Source organism: Sarcophilus harrisii, chromosome 4 (genome assembly GCF_902635505.1).
Source record: "Sarcophilus harrisii chromosome 4, mSarHar1.11, whole genome shotgun sequence".
Classification (NCBI taxonomy): Eukaryota; Metazoa; Chordata; class Mammalia; order Dasyuromorphia; family Dasyuridae; genus Sarcophilus; species Sarcophilus harrisii.
In genome coordinates this window covers 351,998,739-352,016,832 of record NC_045429.1, presented here as the reverse complement: position 1 = coordinate 352,016,832, position 18,094 = coordinate 351,998,739, and the positions used below count along the sequence as shown (strand labels likewise).

General features: G+C 38.6%; 1 protein-coding gene across 4 annotated transcripts in view; it reads right to left on the bottom strand.

The window, feature by feature from the left end:
* Positions 1 to 2,180: 2,180 nt before the first annotated feature.
* Positions 2,181 to 18,094, bottom strand: part of BRIP1 (BRCA1 interacting protein C-terminal helicase 1) — a 378,898-nt gene continuing 362,984 nt past the window's right edge. For all 4 annotated transcript variants that reach the window (XM_031966520.1, XM_031966521.1, XM_031966523.1 and 1 more), the window contains one exon: positions 2,181 to 3,529. In XM_031966520.1, coding sequence (XP_031822380.1) covers positions 3,341 to 3,529 — 189 coding nt within the window. In that variant the 3' untranslated portion in view covers positions 2,181 to 3,340. The remainder of the gene's footprint in view (positions 3,530 to 18,094) is intronic.

Sequence of the window (18,094 nt, the reverse complement as noted above, 5' to 3'; positions counted from 1 at the left end):
GGAATGCTATTCATTTCATGGAGTTTTACTAGTTCAGGACAACCCAAAGTAGCTCCGGTAAGAAAGGAGCGTGTGCTTCTTGACCCAAGAAGCCTATGAAGAGCCCTTTGAAGGGGATATAGTGCAGGGGGGAGATCGAATCCTGGCTCAGCTACTTACTATTGGTAAGTCTGTGGGCAGTTTTCCTTATTTATAAAATAAGTGGGTCAGACTAGACGACTTTTGGGATCTCTTCTAGCTCTAAATCTATGGTCCTGAGTGAGACCAGGGGTAGGAGGGAAGAATTAGAGATTTCCTATAGTGTTTTCACTTTTTTTGTGGAAAAGAAAGGTTAAAAACGCTACCCCAACATTGCTTTTTAGGGGAGAAAAGGTTTGGGGAACGAGGGGTGGCGGGGAATTGACGGGCGCTGCCAACTCGGAGGCGAATGATTTAGGATCATCACCTGCCTTATCATCCCACTCCTGGGTCTGAAGCCTCAGCTTTTGATGAGGTCAATTTCCGGCCTACACGGAAAAGCCTGTGGCTGCGGTCTGGAGCAGCCCCGCCACAGAGCGCCTCTTATGTTGTTGATCCTTTAATTTCCTCCAGCCGACTCCTGCGGGGGACTAAGTTCTCCGTGTTATCCTGCTCTTGCGGACTAATCATTTACGACGACTGGGCAAACACGCCAGTCAGGCCGGCTCGCGGGGGTCCTCTCCCCTTCCAGCCCGCTACTGCTCTGGACCGCGAGGCTCCTGATTGCGACGCGCGCCTTTAGCCAGAAGGCGACTCACGGCCTCCAGGGCTAAGTTCGCTGGATCCTTTTTAAACCCCAGGCTGGCAACTTTTGAGTCAAACCCGGAAGGTGAGGCTGCCACCTATGGAAAGCCTCTGTAATGACATTTTTCTCGCCTTTAATCAACTGCCCAGGTATTAGGAGTCACTAAAGCCAAATTTAATTAAAGCCAAGCCTCCAGCGCTCTCTCTGTCTTTCCCCGTCTCCCTGTCTCTGTCCCGTCTCTCTGTCTCTCTCTGTCTCGCTTTCTCTCTATACACATGTGTGTGTTTTTGTCTCTCCTCCTCCCTTCCTCCTTCTCTCCTCTCTCTCCCTTCCTCCCCCTCTCTGTCTCTCTCTCTGTCTCTGTCTCTCTGTCTCTCTCTCTGTCTCTCTGTCTCTCTCTGTCTCTCTCTGTCTCTGTCTCTCTCTCTCTCTCTCTCTCTCTCTCTCTCTCTGTCCCTCTCTCTGTCTCTTTCTGTGTGTCTATCTTTTCCCCTCTGTTTTTCTCTATCACTTCTCTTTTGCTCAGCAAACCTAATGCATTTAGTCCAGCTACCACTCAAGAACTGCCAGATTCTCCAAAGACACAGAAACATACATAGTTCATTCTGTTGACTTGAATAAATAACAACAAAAAACTATACACAACCTTCTTTATAGATATAAAGCTTGCTGGAGGGTAAACAGATTATGGAAATAAAAAATGAAGAAGAAATCAATATGCAAAGACCATGACGAGATTCAAGGACTTGGAATTCCTCTGCATAATCCAATGCCTTGCAATGAAGAAAGAAGAAAGAGAAAGAGGAGGAGGAGGAGGAGGAGGAGGAGGAGGAGGAGGAAGAGGACGAGGGGGAGAAGGAGGGGGAAGAGTAGGAGGAGGGGGAGGAGGAGGAAGAGGAAGAAACTGAATTTAAAAGTAGAGAGCAGAGACTTCAATTCTGGGTCTAGCATCCACAATCGTGTATCCCTGAATAAGGTGCTTTCCTAATTGAATCCTCGGCTTCCCAAACCACAAAGCCAAGGGTTCAGCACTGAGCAGGGACTCTTAACCTTTTCTGGTGACTCATGGACGCCTCCAGCAGTCTAGTAAAACCCTTCTCAGAATCATATTTTTAAATACATCAAGCAAAATTGCGTTTTACAAAGAAAACCAATTATATTGAAATACAGTAATCAATATATGTGTGTTGTGCATGTGTGTCTATATATATATGTATACACATGTATATGAAGACGCTAGGGCCCCTAGGCTAGATGTTCTCTAAGGTCTTTCTTACATCTGCAAAATCTGCAATATCACCAGCTGAAAGCATATTATAGTTAGACACCAAAAGTAGGACCAAAATACTGATTTTTAAAACATGTACAGGATAAACGTGTATTAAAGGTACAATCTCATCTAAAGGTGAATGAGCTCTCCCGGTTCAAGTTCTTTATTTTATACCCAGTGAATCAACATTTCATAGTTTCCAAGAAAATGATTTTTTTTTTTTTTTACCTTACCAATAAAGAGAAGACAAATCAGTAATTTATGTTCCAAGTTGCTGTAGTCTGAGTACTTTGGAGCCGTTAGAAGCTGAGCAAACAAAGAGTTAGAAAGTGGCAACTTTTACCCAATTTTAACTACCCAGGGGTGGAATGAAGTGACTGCTGTACTCTTTTCCTGCGAAAATTCAAATGCTCCAGGGGCAGGAAATAGCTGGGAGGCAGCTTCCTCATTTCGGCTGTAACTGGTGAAAAGACATCTTTCTACCCTGCAGCTATGTTTGCAAACAAATCCTCCCACTTCAGCTCTCCACCCAATTTGGGGCCTATTTATGCTTTTGCGTAGGCTTTCAAATGACTCATTGCTTCTTTTTGGAGCAACGAGTCCGAAGCTGCTACGTCTGCTTTCTTCTCTGCTCCCTCTTCTCCTTTAAATGGTGTTGGCAAAAGCAAGGGTCCTAATGAGCTTGCCCACTTGGCACAAAGGCTGCTACTTAAGAGGATGGCAAGCTGACAGGCTACTTTGGTAACGTCCAAATGCCAAGTGTCCCAAAATATTGTCCAGGGAGACAGAATTTCTTGATGCAGAGTAATTTGCACTTGGGAGATGCACAGGGGACCATCCTGAATGATGGCCCATCCGCAGAAGGCTGGTTTAGATCCTTGACGACCTCTTTGGAACATCTGACTCAGATCTGATTCCTGAGAGAAAATCTCTGATCACCAATGGAAGCAGGGCTGAAGCATAAGATCCTAATTATTTGAATGGCATTTATTTTCATAGCTCTTTAAAAAAATGTGTCCAGGTCGATGGCATTTTAATGCCTTATTAAACGGTGGGTTTACAGCAGTCTGTCTGTTCAGTTTCTGGGCCCATGTCTGTACTTTGTGCTGCGGGATTTTCTCTTTCCTGTTGGCCAAAAATATTTTCCGAATTCCCTATAAAAGTTTGGGAGATTTCCTAAGACAAATAGAGTCAGACCAGCTCAAAAATGACCTTGCTACAGCTAGGATCATATGGAGACACATGCTTTCTCTTATTTACAGAAAGGACCTTACTCTTCAAGTACTCAATTTGGACTCCAAATGATCTCATGCAGAAAAACATGGTTCTCCCAGGGATGATCTTCCAGAATCCTGTCTCTGACCCATTTCTTCCACCAGCTCACAAGGCCCCTGATGACTTTGAAGAGTGTTTCCCTGGAACTTCCTAGTCTTGGTGAAGACGAGAGATTTGGGGAACCACAGGCAGCAATGCACTGCTGAGGGCAGCAGCCAGACCTACAAAAGAAATATCTTTTTTAAAGCCATGGAACTGGCCAAGATAAAAATAGCATTTTTCCTCTCTCCCTCTTCCCTCAGTGAAAATGCTATAAGAACTTGACAATTAGGGTGAACCCCCATTGAGGGCTTCCTCCCGATTACATTTAGTTGCTTTCACAAGAACACAAATTGCCAAATCCTAGCATATAGAAAATGAAAATCACCTCAGCTCCAGATGGAGAAGATGGAGAAGGTGCTAACGTGTTAGAATCAAAGACCTATGGAGAGACTCCAAAATCCCAACTCCGGTTTAAACAATGCCAGCGGGAACACTGAATACATTGAACACACAGCCTCCAATGATTAAGTTAATCACTTAAACCTTAGGAAGCTACCTAAGGCTTTCTCTTAGCTAGAGCCTAAAGCATTTCCTTCTTTGAGCGATTACAAAATAATAAATGTATTCAACATTTAAGACCAATGACCCATGATCCTAGGGGGTGAATATATTGAGGACTGAATATTCAACACACCTGAGAGTCTTTGTTAGCCTACTATATACATATATATGTAGACCTTACAGATGTCCAGCTAAGGAAATTTGGATAGGGTCAGCAGTGAGGAAGAACAACTACCAATTCATTCATTAAGTTCCTCTTTATACTTATCTTGGTAAGATCTATCAGCTGCTTGGAGGCCCTTACTTAGTCCCCTTGAACTTTGCTGTGAATGATAACATGGAGAGGGAGAGCAGAGACTACTATCCTATACTTAACAGCCTCTGTCAACTTTCACTAATGGTGACTGGATCCCATTCCTTTATCCAACTTCTTGACCATGGTCCTCATGTTATGGCATCCCTAATTTCACGTCTGCCGCTCCTGTCCCCTGATCCTTCTACTGAGGGGTGGAAAAGCTCTGAGGTATAGGGTTCTCTTTCTTAATGAAATTGCATCTTTGGTTATATTTTCTTTTGTGTCAACATTGTGGTGCAGTTCCCCAGTGTACTGTCCTCTACATCCCTCTCTTGCCTGCTAATAATTGTGTTTGCTGAGAGAAAGAATTCTCAGTCAATGCTTTGTTTGTCTGTTTTTATTAAAACATTCCTATATGAATGCCCAAGAAATATGTGTTTGCATTTCCATATATGTTTGAATTTTCAAATGATTATCTTATATTCCATAGCAGATTCAATCAATACTGAGGAGATGTAAATTATGGAGAATAGCCTAATATGCTTGTTCTTCCTGGATAAGGAGGCAAAGGGTTTTAAACTAAGAAATAGAATCCTTCACAGTAGATGCTTTGCAGAATTCTGATTCATCAGACCATAAGATCATAGAATCTGGAACTAAAAGGGATCTCAGGCCATTTAGTTTCACGGATGAAGAAATCAGCTACCTGAGGAGGTTAAGTGACTTGCCATAAACTCAATAACTTTTCTTCCCTGCTGCTGATAGTACAATATATGTGTCCCTTGCCAAAAAGATCTTTACCTGTGAATTCAGTTATATTCAAATTTAAAAGTCCTTACTAAGAGGTGGAGCCAAGATGGTGACATATAGGTAGCAACCCAGCTGAATTCTCCCAAGATTCCCCTCCAAACTACTTTAAAATAATTCCTCAAATCAAATATTGGAGCAGCAGAGCCAAAAAAAGGTCAGAGTGAAACATTTTTCTAGCCAAAGACAAGTTAGGAAGTGAGCAGAAGAGGTCTGTGACACTATGATGCGGGCTGACACAACAATAGTACTAGTAAGTAGTAAGCCTTGGAAATGGCCACTATAATAGCAGTGGCAACAGTGGCAGCAACAACTTTAAGAATTCTCAGCTCAGAGATAGTAAGGGAATCTAACAATTGGTCAAAAAGAGATTACAGGGGATCCTCTGCTGGCATTGGGTGTAGCTGGCACTGAATGGCAACTCTATTGCCCATACGCAGAGAATCACTTATGTTTACTCACAAGTGAGCAGGGGTCCTGGACACAATTCCAGGGCCAAGAGGAACATAAGCATACAGGACAATAGGGGTGAATAAAGACCAGAGCACAGACCAGGAAAGCAGTGACTACGCCTTTCCCCAGATCACAATACTATGAAATACTGATAATTTGCAGATCCCCAGCACTAGCTCTGAAAATAACATGAAAAAGTCTGAAGGTTGGGACAGTGCTTCCCCACACCCCAGGCAAACAGAACACAACTTTTATATAAAGTTCAAACTCAAGAAATAAGCCAGAAAAATGAGCAAGAAAGAAAAAAAAATTACTTGATTATAAAAAGCTACTATGATGACAGGGCAGACCAAAACCCAAACTCAAAAGACAATAATGTGAAAGCATCTATAAGCAAAGTATGCTAATTGAATCCAAGCCTAACAAGAATTTCTGGAAGAGTTAAAGAAAGAGATGAGTGGTAAAGGAAACATGAGAAAAGAAATGAGAGTAATGCATGATAATTCTGAAAAGTTAAAAAAAAAAAAAAAAACCTGCTTGGTAAAAAAGGAACCCAACACCTTAAAAAATAGAATTGACTTAATAGTAAAAGAGGCATAAAAAATTCACTGAAAAAAAGAATTTCTTAAAAAGCAAAATTCGTCAAGAAGGAAAAGAGGAACAAAAGTTAGTTAAAGAAAATGATTCTGTAAAAAATTAAAGCTGGGCAAGTGGAAGCTAATGACTCCACGAGACACCAAGAAACAATAAAACAAAGTCAAAAGAATGAAAAAATAGAAGGAAATGCGAAAAATCTTTTTTTTGGGGGGAGGGGTTGAGGCAATTGGGGTTAAGTGACTTGCCCAGGGTCACACAGGTAGGAAGTATTAAGTGTCTGAGATCAGATTTGCATTCAGGTTCTCCTGACTTTAGGGCTGGTGCTCTCTCCACTGTTCCACCTAGCTAACCCAAATGTGTAATATCTTATCAGCGAAACAACTGACTTAGAAAACAGATCATAGAGAGATAATTTCAGAATTATTCTAATATCTGGAAGTCATTATTTTTTAAAAAGAGCCTAGATATCATATTTTTAAATAATAGCTTTTTATTGTCAAAATGCATGAAAAGATAGTTTTCAACATTTAATCTTGCAAAACTACATGTTCCAAAATTTTCTCCCTTTTCTCCCCTAGATAGCAAGCAACTCAATATATGCTAAATATATTCAGTTTTCCCATATATTTTCCCATATTCACTAGATATCATATTTCTAGCAAATCAAGGAAAAATGTCAAATATCTTAGATCCAGAGAGTAAAAGAGAAATCGAAAGAATCTACCAGTCATCTCCTGAAAGAGATCTCAAAATGAAAATGTCCAGGAATATTAAAATTAAATTCCAGGGTTGCCAAGTCAAGGAGAAAATATTGTAAGCAGCTAGAAGGAAACAATGGAGCCAGAGTCAGGATCACACAAGATTTGCAGTTTCCATGTTTAAGGACTGGAAGACTTATAATATTGTTGTGTCTTGTTTTCTAGAGCTCTCAAGTTGGGGTAACAAAACATATGGTGCTTTCTAGAGCTCCCATGCTGCGGTGATTAAAATATACTACTTCAGTGGAGGAGTGATGATGCAGGACTCCTGAGGATGGTGGAAATATGGAGTTCATTTATTCCAAATTCTCTCCCCCTTATATACTCTCATACTCTTATATAACCAAAACAACACTGGGCATATGCTAAATATATACAGCACACTGGGACCACATAAACTTGCTATTGTATATAGACTGCTACCTGGAATCACTTTGCCACCTGGTATCACTCTGCCTCAATCTCAACACAGGTTGTCACTGCCTCCTGACTTCTCAGGAAAGCTGAAAGCCCTTAGGGGAGATGGGGAGTTGAACCAGACATTGTCAGCAGGTTCCCTCTAGGCTGAAGGGTCTGATACCTCACCCGGAGTTCCCCCGCTATCTGTGGCCCTCTACATAATATGATATATATTATAACAAAGAATCACCTACTCTATGAAACTGAGTATAATCCTTCAGGGGAAAAATGGTCATTTAATGAAATAGGGGGCTTTTAAGTATTTCTGATGAAAAGACCAGAACTGAATTAAAAAAACAGACAAAATACAAGATTCAAGAAAAATATAAAAAGGTAAACATGAAAGAGTAATCATAGGCGATTCATAAAAGATAAACTGTTTACATTCTATATGGAAACATGTAACTTCTAATTTTATCTTTATTAGAACAGTTAGAAGAAGTCTCTGTAGACAGTGGGCATGAATTATGTTGGATATGTTTCACTGTATCTATCAGAAGTCAACTACTGGAGGGGATGGGAGACAACACACACTGATGGAGTGTTGGTGCAGTTGGGGGCTGGTTTGGCCATTCTGGAGAATAATCAAACTGTGCATACCCTTTGACCCAGCAATACCACTACCAGGTCTGTATCTGAAAGATATCAATAATAAAGGAAAAAGAGCTATATGCACAAAATATTTATGGTAGCTCTTTTTGTGGTGGTAAAGAATTGGAAGTTGAGGAGATGTTCTTAAATTGGGGAAAGGGTTTAACAAGTTAAAGCATATGATTGTGATGAAGTAGTACTGTGATATAAGAAATGATGAGGGGGAATGATTTTAAGAAACATGACAAGACCTATATGAATTGATGCAAAGTGAACTGAGAAGTTACTATTGTGCGTGGTAACAGCAACATTGTAAAGATGAACAACTATGAAAGACTTGGCTACTCTCTCCAATAAAAGACTCATGATGAAAAAAAAAAATGCTATCTACAGCCAGAGAGAGAACTGATAAACTCTGTGAAGTATAACTTCCTTTCTTCATTCCTTCTTCTCTCCCTTCCTCCCTTCCCCCCTCTCTCCCCTCTCACTTCCTTCCTTCCTTCCTTCTTTCCTTCCTTTCTTCCTTCTTTCCTTCCTTTCTTCCTTCTTTCCTTCCTTCCTTCCTTCCTTCCTTCCTTCCTTCCTTCCTTCCTTCCTTCCTTCCTTCCTTCCTTCCTTCCTTCCTTCCTTCCTTCCTTCCTTTTTTCCTCTTCCTTTCCCTCCTTATCAATTTTTTTCTTTCTCTTGTTCTCTTTCTTTCTTGCTTTTTTTTTGGCAATACAGCTAATAGAGAAATATGTTTTGCATGATTTTACATGTATAATTGATATCATGCTGTTTGTTGTCTTGGTGGGTGGGGAGGGATAAGATGGAGAGAATTTAGAACTCAAAATTAAAAAAGAAAAGTGCTAAAAAGAAAAAAGTAGGGAGGATTCTGGGAAGATGGTAGAGTAGGCTGGTAAATTTCAAGCTTTCCCAATTTTCCCACAATTAGAACAAATTTTCACTTCAGGGTAAACATAGATTGGTGAAAAATCAAGAAGACTTGGTTCACATCAATTGAAGAATGACTGAATAAATTGTGGTATATGAATGTTATGGAATATTATTGTTCTGTAAGAAATGACCAGCAGGAGGATTTCAGAAAGGCCTGGAGAGACTTACATGAACTGATACTGAGTGAAATAAGCAGAACTAGGAGACCATTATATACTTCAACAACAATACTATATGATGATCAATTGTGATGGACGTGGCTCTTTTCAAAAATGAGATGAACCAAATCAGTTCCATTTGTTCAATAATGAATAGAACCAGCTACACCCAGTAAAAGAACTCTGGGAAATGAGTGTGAACCACTACGTACCATTTCCACTCCCTCTGTTTTTGTCCGCCTGCATTTTTTATTTCCTTCACAGGTTAATTGTACATTATTTCAAAGTCTGAATCTTCTTGTGAAGCAAAATAACTGTATGGATATGTACACATATATTGTATTTAACATATGCTTTAACATATTTAACATGCATTGGTCTACCTGCCATCTGGTCTACCTGGTGGGGGGAAGGAGGGGAAAAATTGTAACAAAAGGTTTTGCAATTTTCAATGCTGAAAAATTACCCATGCATATAACTTGTAAATAAAAAGCTATTAAAAAAAAAAGACTTGGGACAGAACAAAGGTTTTCCAAGTACAACTTCAGAAGATCTGAAGAAACACCTTGGACCAGAGATTAACTCAAGTTCAAATATCTCCTGGCTAACTCCACAGAAACAGTAAGTGGGGACCCCTGGGATTGGCTGGGTGTGGTTGGAGCCTAAGCAGAAACCACAGAAACTTTCACCTCCCTGACATCTGGAGAAGTTGGGGGTCTGAATTTAGGAAGACTGAGTGAACCTTGGCCAATTGGGAATGCCAGACCCAGCTTTGCTGTTGAGATTTGGCTCTGGATGAGAAGGAGCCAGCAGACCCTGTTAGTATAAGGGCAGGCTGCTGATACTTGTATTCCCCCACCTCACAATTAGAGGTACTTGCACGATTACGTCTTATTTTTTAAAAATATGAACTGGCAAAGAAGATGCCAACCATAGAAACTTACTTTGGGAACAGGGAAGAACAGGTTCATCTTCAGAAGAGTACACTGAATTAAAATAAGCTTCTATCCCAAAGAGTAATGTGAAATGCCCTGCCCAGAGAGAAGTTATAGAAGAACTCAAAAAAATTTTAAAAATCAAATGAGAGACATTGAGGAAAAACTGAAACTAAAAACAAAAACCATCCATGAAAAACAAGAAGATTATAGGGGAAAAGTTAACCAACTAGAAAAGGAGATACAGAATTTCAAAGATGAAAATAATTCTTTGAAAATTAGAATTGGGCAAGGGGAAGCCAATAAAGTTATGAGAGATCAAGATATAACAAAACAGATTATAAAGAATGAAAAAAATAGGACAGAATGTGACATATAAGAAAAATGACACATCTGGAGAACAGATGAAGAAGAGAAACTATAAGAATAAGTTGGACTACCTGAAAGTTGTGACCAAAAAAAAAAAAAAAAAGAACCATCACACAATAATGCAAGAAATAATGCAAGAAAATTATCCTGGAATGATAGAAAATGAGGGGAAAGTAGAAACAGAAAAATTCCACAGATCCACTTCGATGGATTCTTAGTGGAAAACCCATAGAAATATTGCCAAATTTTGAAACCCCTCAGATCAAAGAGAACATTTTGCAAGAAACAAGAAAAAAAATTCAAATATATTAGAGCTATAATTAAAATTGTACAGGACTTATTAGCAGCCATAATAAAAGTTTTTAGTTCCTGGAATCATATCACCAACAATCAAAAGAATTAGTACTGTGACCAAAATGATCATATTCAGCAAAACCCAGAAAAATTATCTATAATACTGAATGAGAAAAAATGGGCATTTAATGAACTTGCAGATTTTCAGAATTTTCTATCAACCAAACCAAACTTAATAGAAAATCTAATATATAAGAGCTACAATCAAAGATTAATTTCAGGGAATTCAACATGGACAAATTGTTTATGTTTTTTTTTAACATGGGAAATGTATACCATATGTTTAAGATTGACATCAACAATAGGGTAGCTCAAAAGAAAGATTGGGGCAGAGTTAAAATAAAAATAAGAATTATGTCATATAAATGAAATGCAGAAAAAAATAGAGAGGCATTAGAAGGGCGGAAGAAGGTTTTTATTTCTGAAAACCTACTCACAGAGGTAATGGGTAGCACCCTCCAAAATTTATAAAGAAATAAGGGTGGAGAGATGGGCACTTGGGGAAGCAAAGGATGAGAGAAAAAGATTAGGATAGAATGTGACATATAAGAAAAATGACACATCTGGAGAACAGATGAAGAAGAGAAAATATAAGAATAGGTTGGACTACCTGAAAGTTGTGACCAAAAAAAAAAAAAAAAGAACCATCACACAATAATGCAAGAAATAATGCAAGAAAATTATTCTGGAGTGAATAATTTTCCACGGGAAAGTGGAAAGATCCATGGCGGGAGATTTAAGTATTAGCAAGGCAAGTTAGGAGCAATTAAAACAAAGGGCTAGTAGATATAGTAAAGATATATGTGGGGGGTAGGGAGGAAGGTGAGAAAATGAGATGTGTGTGTATATGTATGTGTATGTATAAATCTACATATGTATACATAAAAATATGTCTTTTCTCAACTACAGTTTGCTTGGGGATGAGATGGGGGATGAAAGGGAAAAAAAGAATAAAGTAAAAAAGATGTACAGCAGAGAACCAAAGAACAATTTACAAGGAAGTAAAGAAAAGATAGACACTCATGAATATAATTTCTTTTACTAATATATATGTAATAATAAATAAATATATATATATATATGCTTTCTTGAACCAGTAATTTGTTGTTATATATTTTGAATCCTCCCTGATGTTCTGCTGGGTATATGACAATGTTTTCTTTTGTTCTGTTTCATTTTGCTTTGTATTCCTTTTCTGCTTTTCTTTAAATTAATTTTTTATTATAGCTTTTTATTTACAAGATATATGCATGTGTAATTTTTCAGCATTGACAATTGCAAAACCTTTTGTTCCAATTTTTCTCCTCCTTCCTCCCACTCCCTCCCCCAGATGGCAGGTTGACCAATACATGTTATATATGTTAAAGCATATGTTAAATACAATATGTGTATATATGTCCATACAGTTATTTTTCTGTACAAAAAGAATCGGACTTTGAAATAATGTACAATTAGCCTGTGAAGGAAATCAAAAATGCAGGTGGACAAAAATAGAGGGATTGGGAATTCTATGTAGTGGTTCATAGTCATCGCCCAGAGTTCTTTCGCTGGGCGTAGCTGGTTCAGTTCATTACTGCTCCATTGGAACTGATTTGGTTCATCTCATTGCTGAAGATGGCATCCATCAGAATTGATCATCATATAGTATTGTTGTTGAAGTATATAATGATCACGTGGTCCTGCTCATTTCACTCAGCACTGTGAACATCAGAACAGAACTGATGTTCATGTAAGTCTCTCCAGGCCTCTCTGAAATCATCCTGCTGGTCATTTCTTACAGAACAACAATATTCCATAATATTCATACACCACAATTTATTCAGCCATTCTCCAATTGATGGGCATCCACTCAGTTTCCAGTTTCTGGCCACTACAAAGAGGGCTGCCAAAACATTCTTGAACATACAGGCCCCTTCCCTTCTTTAAGATCTCTTTGAGATATAAGTCCACTGTATGTGCACGAATGTTTGTGGCAGCCCTTTTTGTAGTGGCTAGAAACTGGAAACTGAATGGATGTCCATCAGTTGGAGAATGGCTGAATAAATTGTGGTATATGAAAATTATGGAATATTACTGTTCTGTAAGAAATGACCAACAGGATGATTTCAGAAAGGCCTGGAGAGACTTACACGAACTGATGCTAAGTGAAATGAGCAGGACCAGGAGATCATTATATACTTCAACAACAATACTAGATGATGACCAGTTCTGATGGATCAGGCCATCCTCAGCAACGAGATCAACCAAATCATTTCTAATGGAGCAGTAATGAACTGAACTAGCTATACCCAGAAAAAGAACTCTGGGAGATGACTAAAAACCATTACATTGAATTCCCAGTCCCTATATTTATGCACACCTGCATCTTTGATTTCCTTCACAAGCTAATTGTACAATAATTCAGAGTCTGATTCTTTTTGTACAGCAAAATAATGTTTTGGTCATGTATACTTATTGTGTATCTAAGTTATATTTTAATATATTTAACATCTACTGGTCATCCTGCCATTTAGGGGAGGGGGGTGGGGGGGGTAAGAGGTGAAAAATTGGAACAAGAGGTTTGGCAATTGTTAATGCTGTAAAGTTGCCCATGTATATATCCTGTAAATTAAAGGCTATTAAATAAAAAAAAAAAAAAAAAAAAAAGAGATATAAGTCCAGTAGTAACATTGCTGAATCAAAGGGTATGTACAGTTTGATAACTTTTTGGGCATAATTCCAAATCGCTCTCCAGAATGGCTGGATGTATTCACAATTCCACCAACAATGTTAAATTAATTTTTAAAAAATAAAAAATATTAAATAAAATTTTTTACACAAAATGCCTTATAATTTCTCCTAGGTCTTGTCAAGGTAGAAAAAATTGGTCTAAGGGCTCTCTATTGTCGAGCTATGTTAGGAAAGGTTTGCCACCTGGCTGACGAATTTTAGGTAGAGCAATTTTTGAAGACCAAAGAAAGGGAGGCATTGTGTGGCAGAGAGTGGTGGAAAGAAAGTTAAGTTGGGAAAAATGTTCAAAACAAATTATTTTTTAAATTTGGCATTTAATTTGCAATGGACAAAAGGGTCTTTGCAGATATTGGCTGTTGTTAGGTATCTTATTCCTTTTTCTTTTTGGTCTGCATTTGTGAATTTCATCAGTATAGAGAGATGAGGAATTTTCCTTTCAATGCAGATCCACAACTTCTATAATTTACAATCCATAAAGAATTCCCTTGGGCACTGAGAGGTCAAGTGATTTGCCCAGAGTCACACAGCCAGCAATTGTTGGAGCCAGGCAGAATTGGAACCTAACTCCTCCTGACTCAGAATTCTACTCTCTATTTCCTTTGGGGAGCTACTTCTCTGTCTCTTGTACTTTAAAATCAAAAGATATAAAATTTTAGATTTATGTAATTTGGAAGCATTTGGTAGACATTCTGGTAAATCCTTTAATGACAAAGAGAAACTATTTCCACTAGTTTTTGTTGACAGAAAATTTGTTATCAGATGTAGAAAGAAAGCTCCTTCCCTTCTGAGCTTCCCCCCTTTTAGTATTACTGTCTCTGTTGCTGCTCTGGTCCCAGTTATTCCCTACATTGAGATTATTTGTCTCCAGAATCTCCGAGTGGGAATTTCTTTCTCAGTTTATTCTTGTTTCTTTACCTATTTCATTGGCCAACAAGGCTGTAGTGAGAGAACTTGGATGAGTAGAAATTTCTAAAAAGACTTTGTTGTTTTATTTCCCTAGTTGACCACAATCTCCAGGAAACTAGGGACCATATACTATCATCACTTAGGGAACATGCATTGTCATTCCTTGACAGCTTCACTTCTATACCAAACAGGCTTTTCAGTGTTGTATTATCGTCTATTTTCTGCACTCTATGGTTCAACCAAACTGACTTTCTCCCATTTCTACCTTTGCACTGGATGTCCCCCATACCTACAATGTTCTCTTTCCTCACCTCTACTTCTTGGAATATTTTTGTTTCCTTCAGAATTAAGCTCAGGTAATCCTTTCTATTTAAAGGCTTATCCTCATCCTCCAAGTTTCTAGCATCCTCACTCCCCAAATAAATTTGTAGACACTTAAAAAATATATTTGATGTGGCTCAGGGATCTTTAGAATTAGCCTTGCCTCTGCTATTGGTTGTATGATCCTGAGTTAGTCACTCAATCTTTTAATCATCCAAGAAAATCTAAGACTACAAATTGTCACAAAAATGCTGCGTTGGTGGGGGGGGGGGGGGGAAGTGCCTTACCCTATGAGGTTCAAGCCATATTATCCTCATTTTAGATTTAAGCTAAGATTCAGAGAGATTGCTCAATCACATGACTAGTATTAGAACTTGTATTTGAATTTAGATATCTCCTAAATCCAGCTTTAGCTCTCTCCTTTCCTTTACTAGCTTGGTATTCCCAAATGAAGATGAAGAACTTGTAAAGTTCTTATTAATTCTAATCTATCAACCAAGAACCTACCACATTTCCTAGCATTTTCCCAGATCTGTCCCGCTAACCTGCCCTTTCATCCCAGCAAAAGGTATGACTTTTTATTTGTTGGACCCTAGTGGCCTTTTGGCCAGGATTTACCAAACAAATGGTCCCATTGGTTTCTTCTTGGCTCTTTGACTCTTCCCATGTTGTAACCCTGGGTTATAGAATCTCAAAGTTAAAGGGACCATAGGAACCATATTTTCAAATCTATATCTAAACATGTGTTCTGTCTACAGTATCCTGGACCAGTGGGTCACCCAATCTCTGTGTGGACCTCCAAGGAGAAGGAATCATGTACTTTTCAAGGCAGTCCATCCTCCTTTTTTTTTTTTTTTTTGGCTGAGGATTTAATTTGCTGGGGTTGGGGTCAAGTGACTTGCCCAGGTTCACACAGCCAGTAGGTATTAAGTGTCTGAGATCAGATCTGAACTCAGGTCCTTCTGACTTCAGGGCTGGTGCTCTATCCACTGTACCACCTAGCTGCCTCTAATCCATCCTACTTTTGGATAGCTTTAATTGTCAGGAAGTTTTTCCTTACATTGAGCTTAAATCTACTTTGCAAACCTTTTACTTCTAGTTCAGTTTGATTCAATCCAGCCTTACAAGTATTTATTAAGCATCAGCTAGATGAAAAGCATTAATTCTCAAGAGTAGAAAATGTCAGGCCTCAAGGAGCTTACTATATATGGGAATGGTTCAGCCAATCATTTTCAGTAGCAACCCCCTTTGGAGTTTTCTTGGTAAAGATACTGGATTGGTTTGCAATTTTCTTTTTCAGATCACTTTACAAAAAATGAGGAAATTGAGGCAAATGGGGTTAAGAGACTTGTCCAGCTAGTAAGTATCTGAGCCTGGATTTGAACTCAGGAAGATGAGTCTTCCTGATTCCCAGCTCTAGTTTCTATCCACTGTTTCACCTAGCTAACCCACTAGGAACATGCATATATACAATATGTAGAAGAATAAATGCAAGTTATAAACAATAATGCAAAATAATTTCAAGTGTTCAAAATCTTCTGGATTTTTTCCAATTTATCGAAGTCTTTTCTAAAATGTATTGTATAGAACTGTGGTTTTGTACATCTAGATGTGGTGTGACCAATGCAGAGGACAGTAGGTCTATTATCTCTGGTATTTGTAATATTCTACATCTCTTAATATAGCCTAGAACTGCATCAGAATTTTTGGTGGCCATGCCAAAATGTACACTCCTATTAAATTTTCATTCTAATAAAACCCCCAGAGATTTTTCTAAATAATATTTTCTAAACTGTTGGTTTGTCTTACCTCACTCACTTTATTCCTTTGGGGTATAAGGTATACTTATCTTCATTATATTTTATTTTATTGGATTCAGCCACATCATTCAGAATGATAATTCTGGTTTATAAAGATGTAATATGACCATGGCTAGCCTCTCTTCTTGGCTAACCTCCTAGATCCCACATTCTAGTTGTGCTTTTGTAGCATATTTTATACCCTATTTGTAACTGGCTTGAGGAGGGGAGGAAAACACCCAGCTCATCAACAGGCTTCTGGACCCACTTAAGACATGATACCTCCAACCTCTTTGATGAGCTTCCAGAATATTTACAAGAACCCCTGCTTTCTCCAGACACCCCTAGGGCCACAACACCAGCAGCATTGCAAGTGTTCTTAGGTTAGGACACAGGTTGGAACAGGTTTATGTCCGTTATAAAGTGGGCTTCTGGATACCTTCTAAGACTCTGGGACATGGTGGATCAGATAGTTGAGGAAGAGCTGTGCTGAAACCTAGAGGATCCATCTTGAACTTTCTAATCACTTTCATCAGTAGATATCATTATTACTCAGCCTGGACAAATGTCCTCATCGGTTAGCATATTCCCACTTCCTCCCTCAGTGATCTTGAAGTCTGGACCATTGAGAAAAAAGAGCCTCTTTCAATATCAATTGTCTACTTCATCATTCCATTTACTACAACTAAATCTCTCCAGATATTCCCTCTTTCTGTTATGCCCTCTCTATAATTAGCATAATTAACTTTCTATATAATTGACAAATTTCTTCTCATCTTGTAGTACTTTTTTTGCTGATTCCTTCCATTTTCCGATATTTGCTGTGACCTAGCTTCCCTCCTGACACAGCATTCTTGTCTATTCTTTCCCAATGTTGACTGAACTTTTACTCACACCTCCTGACTCATTGGTCAAAGTAGGGGGTTGAAAAACTCCTCATTCCACACATTGCTACTTCTGGACTCTTTGTTTATTGTCATCATTCAGCAACCTCTCCTTTAAGGTTCATGAAATCCAAATTGATCACTTACCATAGATCCAAGTAACCATTATCCAGTTTTCCCCTGGACATTCTCTCTCTTCCTTCTCAATGAGTTCAGGGCTTGAGTCACAATCTTCCTCACCTCTTCAACTCCTGTTCTCATTCTAGGGTACATACACATCCCAACTTTCCAGTTCTCCAATTGAACTCCCATGATCAGCAGCTACATAGATGGATGGTCATAACTGTGACCTAGCCATCACCCACAATTGTTCCTCCATACTGAAGAATTCCAAATTTCCTTTTACTGCTCAGTCATATCTTTCCTTATGCCTCACTCTGACTAAATCTATTTTCCATTCTGACCATGACCATGCCTCTCTTACCATTGGGGAAAGCAATAGTAAGAACCAGGTGGCTCCATGGATAGAGCACCTGCCCTGGAGTCAAAAAGAACTGAGTTCAAATTCAGCTCTAGACTCTTTTTAGTTGCATGACCCTAGGTAAGTCATTAAATATCTATCTGCCTTTGTTTCAACTGTACAATGAAGATAATAGTAGCATCTATCTCACAAGGTTGTTGTGAGAATCAAATGAAATAATATTTGTAAAACACTTAACACACTGGTACATGGTAGGTACTTAATAAATGCTTATTCCATGTTTGACATATATTAGAATACTTGCTGTCTAGGGCAGGTTGGGGGGAAGGAAGGGAGAAAAAAATTTTGGA